This window comes from Manis javanica, chromosome 14, assembly GCF_040802235.1.
Source record: "Manis javanica isolate MJ-LG chromosome 14, MJ_LKY, whole genome shotgun sequence".
Lineage (NCBI taxonomy): Eukaryota > Metazoa > Chordata > Mammalia > Pholidota > Manidae > Manis > Manis javanica.
The window spans coordinates 93,160,554-93,176,054 of NC_133169.1; the positions used below are offsets into that span (position 1 = coordinate 93,160,554).

Below are 15,501 nucleotides of genomic sequence, written 5' to 3' on the forward strand. Positions count from 1 at the left end.
ATCAGTGGCACTTTAATAAAAAAAAAGATTGTGCAATAAAAAATTTTTCAGAAAACGGTGTTGTAAGCATTCCAGTCGGGATAGTGAATGTCAAGGTCCTTTCCCTGTTCTCCAGGATGAATGCAGTGCTTTTCGCCCTTATGTGAGCCATGGAAGGCTTGGCTGCACAAGAGAAAATGATCCAGTCCTCGGTCCGGACGGGAGGATGCATGGCAACAAATGTGCCATGTGTGCCGAGCTGCTGTGAGTATCAGCGCCCCGGGCAGGCCCAGCGGGGTCCCGGCGGGCGGGCGGGCGCTTGGCTGACGTCCCGAGAGCCACTCCGGGGACAGACGGAGTCCGTCTCAGGAAGCGTGCAGCCCTTCGTCTTTGCAGGGCGGGATAGCTCTCGCTCCCAGAGAGGCTTCTTCTCTTTTTAATTCATATCATTTCCTAAAGCTTCTTAAACGGAGAGGATAAGTTGGTTATGTTAGTTACTAAATTCAAGACTCCTCATTTGTTTATTATAATGACTTGAAAATGCACAGTGTTTTATAAGGCACAGTATTTTAAAATTTAGAAAGCACTTTCATGTGGACCGATCTAGGCCAGTCCTTGGAGAAGCACTGCTTCACTTGGGCATAAACAGAGACTCACCGAAAAAGACTGTACAATTTAAAATAATAACAATAACGTCCTGTGGTTGAATTCATTATTAGTATAACAGGTGGGATTTAATGAAAGGGAAGAACTGTCGAGCTTCTGAGTGCCCGATACTGCTCCGAACACTGAGGCCCAGATGTGAATACGATCTAACGAACCTTGAACATTGTGGCTGTTAAACAAGGTGTAGACTTTCCGATCTTGGATCTCAGCAAGTCTTAAAGTGCTCTGTTTACATCATTGGATCTTTCAACTCAGGACCGAGAAACATTTAACAGATTAATAAACTTCACACCTGCCTTTGAAAATTATAGCGCACGGTCCCAGAATTCAGGGGCAGGTCCTATCATGTTTACAAAACAGTGATTATAACTGGCTTCCAGACAGGAAATCAGCCTCATTTCTCAACCTCCACTTTCTTATCTAGGAGGCATGTGTTTTTAGTGTTCGCACCTGCCCTGACTCTGTGGCTTTCTATTTCTTTCTATGCACAACCGAAAAAAGAGAAGCTGACCTCCCTAATTGCTAACTTCTTCCTCTGTAGACCTAAGATAATTATGCGTGTCTCCAGTATGAGACTGCAGCGATAATACGTAGTTAGGAAAGGACTAGAAGCCTCGTTCAATGTAGCTTTTATTAATAACGAAGCTTTTACGTGAAGGCAAACAAATGCTTTGTAAGGAATAACAAGCTGTAACACGAGGGTGTGGATGGCAATACTTGAAATGCGCGGTTTGGTTTCACCATTGTCACGGCATTGTTTTAAAGCTCTCGGTTCTGCCTGTTAAAGGGACTTTTCCTGACAATCTTCTGTGTGTCAATCAAGGAGTCACACCCATCCGGTTTTACAGAACAAAGCTTCTAATTGAGTGTCTGTGAGTCAGTTTCACACCCTTCCTTATCTTTGTCAGTTTTCTGGCTCGGACATTCCAGACAGGAGGAGCCTGTCCCCTGTAGTGGATCCGTGTCACAGGGCCTGGAACAGCACGGAAGTGGACACTGATAACATGGTCGAGCCATTAGCCGACCACCTGCTTCTTTTCTTAACAGTTTGAAAGAAGCTGAAGAGACAGCCAGGCGAGAAGGAGAGACCAGAACTCGACAAGATGCTGAAAAGGTAAATAACTCACCAGCATAATTTGGTTTGTATGTCCATAAATATTAACAAACTTACACTTGAAACTTTGAGGTAATCCAATAATACCATTGTCCTTCATTAGTACATAGAATTTTTAACCTTAATTTCAAAATCCCCCAGGTTGACTCTTTTTAGTATATTAATCACTAGCTTTAAATTTGACACAGTGATTTTCCACCTAAAATTCAAAATATGCAATTTCCCTACTTGTTAAAAAAAAAAAGAGAGAGAGAGAGTATATGTCAGAAAGTTTATGCGAATCAATCTGCTTGATTTCCACCAGACTTCTGTCTGGCTTAGTGCAAATTAATTTTGCTCTGAGTAAATTATTAACAAACGCAATATAATATAGTTTAGGAATAATCTTAAAATAATCCCAGAGTCCTTTACACAGTATATCCGTTGGTATATTTTATATATAATCCCACTGACACAAATTGGAATTATTCATGCTCTAGGTTCTGAGACTGAGCAAATCATCTCTTCTCCGTGGGTCTCACTTTTCTTGTCAATAAAATAAGAACTTGGGTAAATGAATCTAGGTTTTACTTTCCTGTCTGGAATGTGATTCTATGTGCTATTCCCTTTTGTACTAATACAACTGTACTATTTTTGTGGATTATGCATATGTTTTCCTTAAGAATTGACAACCAGTTTTTGGTTGTCCAGGGCTAACCATCCACTTCATGACGATATTCAAGAAGCATATTTCCCACCCTAAGTAAGGTATTAGAGTCTAAATAAAAAAAACATGGAGCGTTCAGAGTTGTTGATAATTTGTTCAACACACTCAACTGAGATTTGAAAGGCAATTCTTTCGTGATGGTTGTTAAATTTCAGTCTAAAGCTCTGGCTCACCGTGTGATACTCAGCAATTTGTTGCTCCGTGAACACAGAGTCCTTGTCTCTTGTCTTTCCTGATGTCTTGGCTATTTCTCCCTTTTCCTCTCTGTGGCTGGGGCCATTGTTTCGGTGGGGTCACTGAACATGATTATGTTGAGAAGGGCTGCTTTTCTAGTGGTGGCTCAATATCTGCCCTATAATTAACCTGTCAGTGAATTGCTTACCAAAGTATTTCTTCAGAATCTCCTTGGGTGAATCACAATTTATAAACTGAAACTGCCATTGTTTCTTTTATGGGAATCATTGTGCGTGATTTTATTACCATGCTGTGGCTGTCAGGTGACAGCCTTCTGGGTCCGAACTCCTAGACTGTCAACAAGCCGCAAGTTTGGAGTGCAGTCATTGCTCCTCCAAAAGCGGATGTCTTCTTACCAGGAGACACTTGGGATTCTCTTTTAAAATTATTTTAAAAATCAGAGAATACTAGATTGAGAAAAGGTCCTAAAGAACATCTATTCCCCAAACCTCACTTGTGTAGGTCGTGAGACTGAGATCTCAAAGGTGAAGGGACTTTGTAGAGGTTGAGGGACTTCCAGTGATTCAGAGGCACACCCTGGTCTTTTGATTTTCAGCCACAGTCTTTATGCTCATGTTTTCTTGGCTGAAATGGGAAGATGAAGGTCACACATTTAAAAAGAAAGATGGAAGCATTTTTAGGAAGGTCATATTATAGTAGTAATTTATGCCATCACACAATAGGTTTGTTGCCATAGTGATTCCCAATCTTGAGTAATTACAGATTCTTACAGTAATTATACATATCTCTCATCCAGTAACAGAATTTTCAAAACACAGAGGAAAAACCCACAAGTATTGAAACAAAACATCAGGAAATCTGGGTAAAAACCCATCTTGGAGTGTTTGGGGAAGTCATAACCCTTTCAGGTTCTCTAAATAAATTTTAGTTTTGATGTTCTACCCCTCTAAGGCTGAGGTGAAGGAAAATCAGATTCACTCTCTCTGAGGCTTCCCTGAACATCAAGAAAGAAACAAACGTCACTGGAAGAAGCAGGGTACACAAACCATCATCCGCAGGAAAACCAATGCTGTCGGAGACCCTCTCGCCCCTTTGTCCTGCAAACGGGGCTGGGTTGTTCCTGACTTGATACGTGTTAAGTAGCGCTTAAGTATCTAGGTATCTAATCTCACAGATTCTATATTCTGCTCATTAGCAACTCTTTTCTTTTGTCTTGGCCGCTGCACTTTATTCACCATGTCCTTGTTGGAACTCTGTGAAAAATCGTTTATTTTTCAGTATCTTTTTTCATAGATTTGAAAGTTGATGAACATTATCTAGTTTTAGGAAATATTTGCTCAGTCTTACTCTTTCCAAGGCTCTTTTGCCTTTTAATAAATATATCATGTAGCAGATACAGGTACGGAATAATGTTGCAATGTAATGACTATTTCCTATTAATTCTCATTAATGTGTATATGTCTTTACCAACACCTTCCACATTTGACATATAGACTTTGACTATAAATCTCTGATGTACTTTTCCACATTAAAGAGCAGAGAAGTGCCAACTGTAATTAGTTGTCTTTTTAAAGGATTTTTGCAAGGAATATGAAAACCAGTTGAGGAATGGAAAACTCCTCTGTACACGGGAAAGAGACACAGTCCACGGCCCTGATGGCAGGACGCAGGGCGACAAATGTGCCCTGTGTGCCCGGATTCTGTGAGTATAGGTGTGATTTCCTTGGGGTGATTCAAACGTGAAGTGCAGATTGTTTGGAATGATGAGTGAAAACAGTGTCGGGGTGAAGATGGGTTGCTGAGAATTTTTAGGCAGATTTCTGTCCTCTACAAATCGTAATACCACCTAGTAAGGAGAACCTGGTGACGTGTATTTCTGAGTACAAATGGATTCTGTTTTCTGGTTGAAAGACTGGATTACAAAATACTTTTTAACATTTCCTTCCATGACCTTTATAAATGTTTTTTAGGAGCCCATCATAATTCATAATGAGGGTGAAAGCAGGTACCAAACTTTGGTTGTTTTTCAGTAATTATCCCATTGTCACAGAGTAGATGGGACACCCACAAAAAATTCATGTTCATTTGTGAATTGAATTAACTTTATCTTTTTATCTTGGATAACTGACCATGGGGGAAGATAAAACCCCACAACATACAAATGACGGCATTTAGAAAGATGCCTCAGACAAGGTTTCATCACACCTTTTTCAGATCCTTGAACCTTGGAAGCTCTTTCCCCTGTGCTGTCCCTTTGCCAGATTGTCTGTCTTGGCTGGCCTCGGTCTCCTCTCTGCGGATTGCATTGCAACAATACCCTTCCTTGGATGAGATGTCCTGAAATCCCTGATTGAAATCCAATCCTTGTAATGCTTAATAATTCTATTTCACAGCAATCATCCCAGTTGGCAATTGTATAATTATTCCTATGACTACTTGTTGACTGTCAATCTTTCTTTTCTACAGGGCTATCAGTTATAAGAAGACAGCGTATGTGTTTGTTAAGCAGTTTACTCAGATTAACTGCAGATCTGTTGCACAAAGTATATATAACCTCATTTGGTTTATCAGTGTATGGAAATTATTGGCCTTTTTCCACCCACCCCACATTTTGTCTTTGGATAACACAGCCATGAGTAAGCAATACATTTAGGTTGAACTGGTAAAGCTAGGGTGTTCACGATGAGGCAGATATATACAGACTTGAGGGGAGAGACCTTGGTTAGTTGCAGTCATGTGCTGAGAGTGTAGCCAGCGCCCTTCCGGCTGCATCTCCTCTCTGAGAAACAAGGGGACCAGTGGCTATATATGCCTCTTAAGGCACATTCCGCCTCCACATGTAATGTTGCCAGGTGCTAGTTTTGGCATCTCCTTGGTAGATGTTGATGGTGCTTTTCTGACCTCAGGCAAGAAAGGTAATTTATAGAAGGCAAATTTTCCGGATCCACAATCACTATTTTTCTTTTAATGCTAAGCACAAACTGTGAAGAAGTTATGGTCTCACCCTCCAGGAGGCTGCTGTGTGGTTTCTCATTGGCATGCAGCGATAAAAGGGCAAAGCTCCTCCTCCTAAGGAGGGGGACAGATTAGCAACGCAGGAAGGCGTAGAAATCTGCCTGGATTTGGTCCTAAGGATCCTTCCCCTTTTCGTCCTTATTCAGACGAGCAGAAGCTGAAGAAAAGAAAAAGGCTGAAGCAGGAGCAAGAAGTAAAAGAGAACCTGGACAAATGCCGTCGTACGCGGTGAGTAGACTCCTCCTGGCACTCTGATGTGAACGCACTTCAAAGAGCCCGCAGGCTGGGTGTCGCCCTGCAGAGGCCCCCAGAGAACCCTGGTCTGGGGGCAGCCTCGATGAATTTTGTGACAGCTTGATCAGCTCTTGATGCTTGGGAGCCTGCACAGCAAAAATAAGTGGTTCAGAGTCTGGAAAGCTGAGCTCCAGCCCCGGTCTCAGCACTTGCAGCCTGTGCTAGCTTCTGCTGACCATGTTCCAGAGACTTCACGTGTGTATTTTCTATATATGAACGTTTGAAGTTTCGCATCTGAGTTGGGATAAAAATAGCTTGTATCCACAGGAAAAAAAGGCATGATTTTTGCCACTGAAATGTTACAGTATTCGTTTCCGTGGCCTTATATAAGTCGTTACCATCTGTGTTCAGATGATGAAAGTCACCTAATTTCCCCTCTACGTTCTGTTCTTACCTCTCCGATTATCCTCCCCAACACACTCAGAGGAAAATTTCAAAAGTTTCATCAGGTCACAGTGTTGCCCTGCTTAAAACCCATCAAGAGCTCATCATCCACTGCAGGACGCATCTCACTCCCCTTACCTCTCTTCTTACTTGACTTCTTACCTTCATTCAGAGATCCGTGTTCTGCTTTATGCTTTATAGCTTCCTACCTTGGTTCTCAGCCTATTTTAACAATCTGGCATGTGTATTCCCCTGTTTACTCTTCACAGTCTCATTCAACTTATTCTTCCCTGACACTTCCCCGGTTTCCACGTTCAGATTTCACAGTCCCAACTCGTGAGTTCTCAGGGTTTCTTGTATCTCTGTATTTGTATTTATTTTATTCTGTTTAGACTATGGTAGATTTACTTTTCCACTTCCTTTATTATGTTGTGACATCCTGTTATGTCTTCTTTGTTCTCATTGATTAGCAAATGAGGAGTTTCATTTATTGAATAGACTTTATATTTGAGAGAAACAGTGAAAATCCTGGGCTCAGAGAAACGTAACATTAGTTTCTGCCAATGTTAGATGTTCCAATCTTCTGCTTGGAATAAGGGAAAAATGCATGCCCGGCTCACTCTGTCTTTCGTGGCAGGAGCTCTGCGGTGAATACCGCAAGCTGGTGAGAAATGGGAAGCTCCCCTGCACCAGAGAGAACGACCCCATCCTGGGCCCAGACGGGCAAATGCACGGCAACACCTGCTCCATGTGTGAGGCCTTCTTGTGAGTAGAGCTGCAGCTGGGGAGAATGAGGGGGGTTTGCCCTTTCTGCTTCATTTATTATTATTTCTTTGATCTTTGTTATATTTTATTTCTTAAATTGTGTTTGTTCCTTGTCAGTGGCATTTTTGTGACACATTTTGCATAATTATCAAATTGATGTCATAATTATCAAAAATAATTCCTTCACTGCCGTGGGCAAGGGGCTGTGCCGTCAGCGTGGAGCCACTTCTCTTACCTGGAACGCAGGCTGTATGGGACTCTGAGGTGCCGTAGCTGCTTCAGCCTCCGCCCCGGGGTCTCAGGTTCTCTCAGTGGTCTCTTGTTTGTTCTTGAGTAGACGGTCAGTTGCTCTTCTTGGAGGGGGGTTGTAGTCAGGAAGGCCTGTGATGCCATCTTGGTGACATCCCTCCTGAAAAACCCTAAAGAACAGTCCCTGCCTGCCCACCACTGGTTGAGTGCTTGTGGAGGTGTGAAAGGTCTCCTTGTGTAGCTCTGGGAGTGGGGGGCTTCCCCACCTGGGGCAAGTTCTGGTGAGACCGAATAAAGGCAAGGGCAAGAAGTTGGGGGGAAAGGAGGTCACCACATGTATTCTCACGGCGGTCACAGGCTGGCTCAGATGTGGCCCCCAGGCCGGCTGCAGGTTCCGCTCCCCTGCACAGGCTTGATCCTCTGGGCACTACGTCTCGGTCTCTCCTCACTGCCCGCCCTGCAGGCTCCCTGGCCCCAACCCAGGCTTAGTTCTCCAGGAGCACCAGGGTCCCAGGGCCCCCCTGCCTGCTCTGCTGGCTGCCGGGCCCCCACTCCCGCGCTCTGGGCGTCAGCTCTGTGGGCGGGTCCCTGGTGACTGGTGGGGGCCGACCAATTACATTCCAGGAACACAAAGAGGAAAGAATGGGTGTATCTTCTATACCCGTCCCCTGGGTAGGTACTCCCGTGACCGATGAGCAGCTCTGCCACCGGTAAACAACCCGTAAATGTGCAAACAGGCTCTTATTATATACACAGTGGGTGCTATTAAGGCCAGGCTGGAATCCTGGTTGGAAAGTTCCATTTTCCCCAAACCTTCACAGAGTGTGATATGAAATTATCTGAAACCACACAACAAAACACAAGCAAACATACTAATATGCAAAACAGGTCATCAGTTCATACACAGGACCTGGGGGAATGGTTCAGTATAAAGAATCCCGTGGAGTTAAGTAGGATCCAGTGGAGCTAAGTGCGTTCCTGTGTCTTGTCAGCCTGAAGACCTTTCCTGAGGCCCCCTCTACGTCTCCAGCCGTGCCCACCCCCCTCTACATCTCCAGCCCCTGCATTTCTCCCTCGTGGTGGTCAGGGCTCTTCTGTCATGGTTTTAATCTCAGTTGGTGGCTGTAGTTCAATACATGTGACTGTTGAACATTCCTCTCTTTCTCCCCACCATTATTGTTATTACGGAGGGGGGTCTAGAAAATGTAAGAGGGAGCTCAGATTAACTTTCTTTTTCATTTCTGTGTCCAATCATGAGAGGGCCACTGATTTAAGAGGAAAGCAAAACATATTTAGAGGGTACGGGGAAATGTTTGAGAAGCCATGTCCTCTGAGGATCTTTAAGGGTTGGCACACTTAGCCTGGGGAAGGGCTCAGGCTTGGAATCCCAAGTAGTTTTTGTTTTTAAATGTGGATATAGGACAAGGGTTAGGTTGTCTCCATGGACGACAGTGGGCGGGGAATGAAATGAGTGAGAGCTCTGGGAGACAGGTCCGGCCAAACGACAGGAGGAACTTTCTTACAGTTTGGGGACTTCAAGGATGGAGTGACCTACCACGCGGCTGCGAGGATGAGTCAGGTAGAGAATTTACTGGCAGATTAAAGCAAAGCTAGATAGAAATCAGAGGTGCAGTTGTGAATATTGGAAGTTTAGAAAACCATCTCTGGACTAGACTTTAAATCCTTGGCCTGCATTTATTAGCTTGGTGTCCTCGGTGTCTATTAGTTTTCTTACCTGTAAAATGGGGTTATGATAGTAGTTTTGCAACATGTAGTTGGGAAGATTTCACAGAATGAGCACAAAGTTAGGCACATAGCAAGAATTTAATAAGTATTAACCCTATTTGAGATCACGTCCAATCTGGAGATTCTGTGATGCTTAACAAAGCTTTTTAATCACTCTCGATTAGCCAAGCAGAAGAAAAGAAAAAGAAGGAGAGTGAATCAAGGAATAAAAGACAATCTGCGACTACGGCTTCCTTTGAGGTGAGAGGGCTTCTCCAGCAAGTCAGAGACATGCAGACCTGGGGTCCTAGGTGACATTCAGGAAGCCCGTAAATCCCCTGAAACTGTATGAAACATGTGTACAGTATGAGTTTATTTATATGTGTGCATATACACATGTGCCTGTGTGACCCTTACTAGGTTGAGAGTCTGCCATTTTTATCACTAAAAGATATTAAAATGTTTTGAAAGTTAAGAAACCTTCTAAAATAAACCAACTGCTGATCCCCATTTAAGAACAAAAGTCTAAACTTTATCTGTTTTACCAATCTGATTCAAACTGTTCAACACCTCAGACTTCTCCTCTCCATTTCACAGGACTTGTGCAGTGAATACCGCAAATTGAGGAAGAATGGGCAGCTTTTTTGCACGAGAGAGAATGACCCCATCCAGGGCCCAGATGGGAAAATGCACGGCAACACCTGCTCCATGTGTGAGAGCTTCCTGTGAGTAGAGCTCAGGGCCTCGGAAGGAGTGGGGAGAAGCAGCTGAGAGAAGTTCTCAAGCAGAAGTGAATAATGCATCTGCCTCTTTCGTGTAGCATTCAATTCTGGGTGTCAAATTGAAATGAACTAGAAAGAAATCCCTGGATGCCACAAAACCAGGAAGCGGGTGTGGAGTTTTCAGACGGTGATTACTGTGTTGTAAAGAGCAGCAGAATAATTTCTTTTAGCTATTTTAGAGGGAACTGAGAATCTTTTATTCAGAGAAGGGAATCTTATTCTATACTGGTATGCTATCTAACTGTACTGATTGATCTTAGTTTTCTGATTAATTTCAGCTGAAATAGGAATTGGAGGAGATTATCTGTGAAATCATCACAATGCCTGGCATATTTGAGGAGTTTTTGTTTTCGTTTGACTCATTACCTTTCTTCTTACTCATTCCGTGTGGCCTGAAGGAATGAGAACTAAAATGGGTGAGAGATATAGGGAGAAAGATCTCTGCATAATCCACGCCCAGCATGAATTTACAGTAGTCAGAGTAGGGAAAGATCGCTTCAGGAATAGTGGTTTTGTCGGTAGGGGCTGGAGGCCCATTCACAGGGGACTGATGTGTGACCACAGACTAAGTGACATGGTATGGCCTCTCCAACGCAAGGCTATGCTATTCCTAACATCTTTCAATCTTTGTCCCAAGGGTTACTTGAATTTATTTTTAATATGCCCAGAATCTCTGAAAGAAGTCAGTCATTCAGTCTTCCCTGATAGCAATATAATCCATCAGATTGGTCCCAGTGTTTGGGATATGGGAGCATAAAACTCTATTTGATGGAAGTCAAGACAATGACCATGTAGTCGCCATAACCAACATGTATTGAATGCATATCATCCGAATATAGTTGCTAAGAGCTTTGCTACCTAATCTCATTTAAGCTTCACAAGAAACATGAAATACGTTCTGTATTATCACAAATTAGAGATGAAAAAATAAAAGCCCAAAGAAGCTGAGAGTGACACAAATATCAGTACAGAGAAAATGAAATATTATATAGACAGGATATAATCATTTAGCAAAGCCATTATCAACTTCTGGTAGTTACTTCCGCCTGTACTTAGGGTTGTTTCAGTCTTTCCATTGACTTTCCAGTGGCGGGGAAGTCATCTGCTGCCTCGTGCCTGGCTCTGGTTCTCCCTCTGATAATTTTCCAGTAAGGAAAGAAAATGCTTCTTAAGCTTTGTAGTCAACTTAGACTCGGGGTAAAGTTTGGATCTGTTCCATGTAAAGAAACCTCACAATTTTGGAGCTACACCCAAAATATATATACCCAATCACTATAAAAGTATATATAGCCATCACTATAAAAATCCCTTATCAAAAAGAAAGTTTTATCACCTCCTATTTTATAGCTATGTTCCCAAAGGCTATCGACTTGAGAATCATTCCTTCCTCCGTAGCCTTTTATTGCACACTTGCATACCATATGCATGCAGGCTTTTCAACTGTTAAAAGTTTACTTTGTTCAGTGAGCAAATCTTACATTCATTGGAACATATTACAACATGTTCACAAATTATTTAATCATTTTCTGTCTGTACATGACTGAATTATTTGCTATAGATCCAGTCACTACACTGAGTTTGCAACATCGTTTGTAATCCAAAATGGTTAAATGCTGTCACTCTCACATCCTCTCCATCATATGCCTATTTTAGGAGAGCTCACTTTAAGTAAGGACTGCAATGAGGATGACACCAATCACTTATATCCCTTTTGTCAATCATTTTATTATGCACCAGGTTCCTATTCTAGTTGCTTTACATGCACAAGTCATTTAATGCTCACAGCAGTTCTATGAGAGAAGTAGTGTTTTTACCTGTCCTGTCCCTCCCCTCCCCTTCCCCAATTTAAAGATGAGACGAGCAGAGAGGTTGAACCGTTTCTTGTGTTTCTTACGCAGTATGGCTCCTGAGTCTTTCCTCTTAGACTCCACGCTGTACTGCCTCCCAGGAGCCAAATATTGCCACTTTATATAAAGAGTTGTCCCACAGGCAAAGGAATCAGCAAATAGGAAAGTTTTATTGCAGCATATTTGCTGGGAAGCTAATTAAGGGTTTAAGCTAATAGGTTTGCTCATTAAGGGATGTTCTCTTGTACACCATTCTCTTGAGATGAGGTGAATCTTTCCAGTTTGTTATCCAATAAAGTCATGAACTACTATGAGTGGGTCTCTGGGGTTGCCTGAGAAGAGTCAGAGGATGAAAAATCAGCCTGTGAATGTCACTCTGCTGTATTAAGATCCATTTCTTCTTTTCCTCTCTTTCTCACCGTTCCTTATAGTCGAGAAGAAGAAAGAACAGCAGCAAAGGCTAAGAGAGAAGCTGCAAAGGTAATTTTCTCAGGAATGCTAATGCTCTGTTTTGGCTTTTTTTTTAAAACTCTGTAATAGCATTCTAGTTCTCTCCTTAGAAGAAATGTTTTCCAATTACATTTTCATGCCTGAAATAAGCAAAAAAAAGCCTTCAACTGAAAAAAAGCGTCTTGATTAGAAGTTTCCAGCGTATTAATTTTATCATATGATAATTCAAATTTTGAGCTTCATTTCATGAAAAGTGGAGTGTTACTTACTTTGTATGATAGTCTCCGTATTTGGTTTTTCTTAGATTTCCGTTGTCGGACTCAAATTATTAATATCAATCATTATAATTTACTAATTTCAGTTTATGTCATGAAAGCCTCTATTATTTCAAGTGGAGTGTACAAGACCCCTCTGCTTCACGTTAGTCCAATTTACCAAAGAAATGCACATATATTATCATATTTGATCTTTGTTACCACCTAAATATGGAGGAAGGGCTAAGATTCTCACCCCCAACTAATGAATTATTAAGTAAATCCTTTTACTTTCTAATTATTCTTAATCTGCTGTACATGCTTTTAAAATTTAATAATTTTACAAGTGACAGAACAAGATCTGTCTGTATGTAGATGATTACTCTCAGATAATAGCCATAGACAAGATTTACCTTCATATATTCTATTTCCTAACAACAGCTACAAAGTATAAGCCTAACAATTATTTGAGGAAAGTTGACCTAGTTTAAAGATTTACCTCCAAACTGACTCACTTTTCTCAATAACTTCTTCTCTGTTAGTAGACCCATATGTTATTGGTAATTTAGAATTGAAACTTTGTTTTCTCCATAATATCTGATGAGTAGCTAAGTCATCTAAGGTCTTCCAAATGGCCCTGACCCGTTTCTCCTTCTCTCCACTCCTATTGTCACGCTTCTGTCTCATATTCACATTTCCCATCCCTGACATTTCCCAGAATGGTGTCAGCTTCTCCGGGCATCACACTTGTTCCTTCACATCTTCATTTCGGATATATCTTTATTTCTCAGTTTGAGCTCTTTTCCTTCTTTCTCAGCCTTCTAAAGACAAATCAAGGCTCAGCAATATTCCTGTATTTTTGCAAATTATTCTTATTTTATTTTCCAGCTTTATTGAGATATAATTGACATATAATATTATGTGAGCTTGAGGGGTACAATGTCTTGGTTTGACACACTTGTACGTTGCAAAATGATCACCAGCATAGTGTTAGCTAACACCTCCATCATATCACATAATTACATTTCTTTTCCTGTGGTGAGAACATCTATGATTTACACTCTTAGCAACTTTCAAGTGTATAATACAGTATTGTTAACATGATCTCCATGTTCTACATTAGATCTCCAGAACTTACTTGTCTTAAAAAAGGAAGTTTGTCCCTTTTAATCAACATCTCCCATTCTCCCCACCCCACTCCAGCCCTTGGTAACCACCTCTCTACCCTCTGTTTCTATGAGCTTGCTTTTTTTAGATTCCGCATGTAAGTGAGATTATACAGCACTTACTTCCGTCTCACTTACCTCATTTAGTGTTTGCCCTCAAGATCCATCCAAGTTGTTGCAAACAGCAGGATTTCCTCCTATCTCATGAAGGCTCAGCAATATTCGCAGTTCTTCCAGGAAGCCTCTCCTTCTAGGCCTACTGAATCTCCTCACCTTTGATTGTTCTTAGCTTTTATAGACTGGGATGTGCCCCACAACACAAACATACATATTTTACATCGGTCTCTGCCAACTGTGTCTGCCTTCTTTGGCACCCTCGGGGAAATGATGATCAATATTCACAGATCCAGGGGAGTGCCAAGAAATTCTGAGTTCATGATGGAAGCTTTGTAATACTGATTTTTTTGCTACGTGTAATCGCATCTCTTTTTTCTTTTTATTCTGCGTTGCTGATTCCGCACTTACTCCTCATAATAGGTAAAGGCGCGGAAGCCATAGAAAGCTGCTCAGAGAAAACATTTCTTATTTTCCAGGAACTCTGCAGTGAATTTCAGAACCAAGCGAGGGACGGAGTGCTCATGTGCACCAGGGAGAATGACCCTGTCCGTGGCCTGGATGGCAAAATGCATGGGAACAAGTGTGCCATGTGTGCAAGCGTGTTGTGGGTATCTGTCCTCAGCTCTGCCGTAGAAGCTCGTCATCATTAACCAGCCCTCAGCCTCAGTTTCTTCAGAGCATGTAGAATATATACCATGGGTTACATGTTAGGTAATTTTAGACGTACACGGACAAGACGTTGAATAATATTGAATCACATAATGACAGTGTTACTCACTATTTACTTTTCCTTCTGTCTCCTAGTTAAGTCTTGGGAGTGGTTTTAGTTTAGTGTTAATATGTTTTTTACACTTGATGATCACCATTCATAACAAAGGGAGCACAGAAGCTTGATCCTCTGGTTGGGGCCATCTCTAGGGTCTCTCCCATCCCTGACGTTTTATGATTCTGCGAGTACATTCAGATACTGGTAAGGGGAAAATCAGCTGGACCGGGGTCTTTGGGGCCATTACGTAAAGACGGCTAAAACAACCTGAGTGAGAAATGGAACGGAGAGGACTGTATTGATCCTTCCGGGAACATTACCATATATAGGTAAAATCAATACTTTGATAAGTGGGTTGGTGTAGAGTGAACCCCTAAGAGGCAGGCCCACAAAATAGACATTTATTAAATTGTCTTGTTTTGGACCACCTCAAGGGCTTTCTATGCCATGACTTTGCTGAGTGCGGCCAGAGCGCCATTGTGCGGGACAATACAGGAGAAGTTGGCAATTACCATCTCTGATTCTCCTCCTTAGATTTCTAATCTACTGAGGCTCATGCTAAAATAAATATTAAGAAAAATATTTACATAATATCATTTGAAAGAGGTGCGATTATTGTTATCCCTTAACTTTTGCATGTCTTGGCCTGATCCTAAATATATGCACAGAGTTTCCTAAAGGAGAGGTTTACAGACGAGGCCAGTATTGTGAATCGTGGCCGAGATTCAAGAAACCACCTGCTCTATTTGCCAGTGTGGTGGTGATGACTACATTAGATGTGATAAATGCTGAGGATTTTTCTAGCTGTGATATGCTAGGAAATAGCAAGAATACCAGAATCTAAGGCTCATGATCAACTTCAAAATATTAGTCGTTAAATCTTCTTGGATTTGAGTCATCGTTGTACTCCAAAACTTGAGTTTCAACTTGAATGTTAATGCCATTAAAATAAGATTTAAAATTTGTCTTTTATATTGAAATATTGATTATTTTGCTTGTGGGCCCATTATCTGACTTAGTATCTATC

At 41.7% G+C, this 15,501-nt stretch overlaps 1 protein-coding gene across 2 annotated transcripts in view; it reads left to right on the forward strand.

The window, feature by feature from the left end:
* SPINK5 (serine peptidase inhibitor Kazal type 5) overlaps positions 1 to 15,501 on the forward strand; it is a 63,801-nt gene that overhangs the window by 19,481 nt on the left and 28,819 nt on the right. For both annotated transcript variants that reach the window (XM_037016389.2, XM_017640720.3), the window contains exons 7-15: positions 116 to 243; positions 1,693 to 1,759; positions 4,235 to 4,362; positions 5,822 to 5,903; positions 6,991 to 7,118; positions 9,278 to 9,353; positions 9,690 to 9,817; positions 12,153 to 12,201; positions 14,185 to 14,312. In XM_037016389.2, coding sequence (XP_036872284.2) covers positions 116 to 243; positions 1,693 to 1,759; positions 4,235 to 4,362; positions 5,822 to 5,903; positions 6,991 to 7,118; positions 9,278 to 9,353; positions 9,690 to 9,817; positions 12,153 to 12,201; positions 14,185 to 14,312 — 914 coding nt within the window. The remainder of the gene's footprint in view (positions 1 to 115; positions 244 to 1,692; positions 1,760 to 4,234; positions 4,363 to 5,821; positions 5,904 to 6,990; positions 7,119 to 9,277; positions 9,354 to 9,689; positions 9,818 to 12,152; positions 12,202 to 14,184; positions 14,313 to 15,501) is intronic.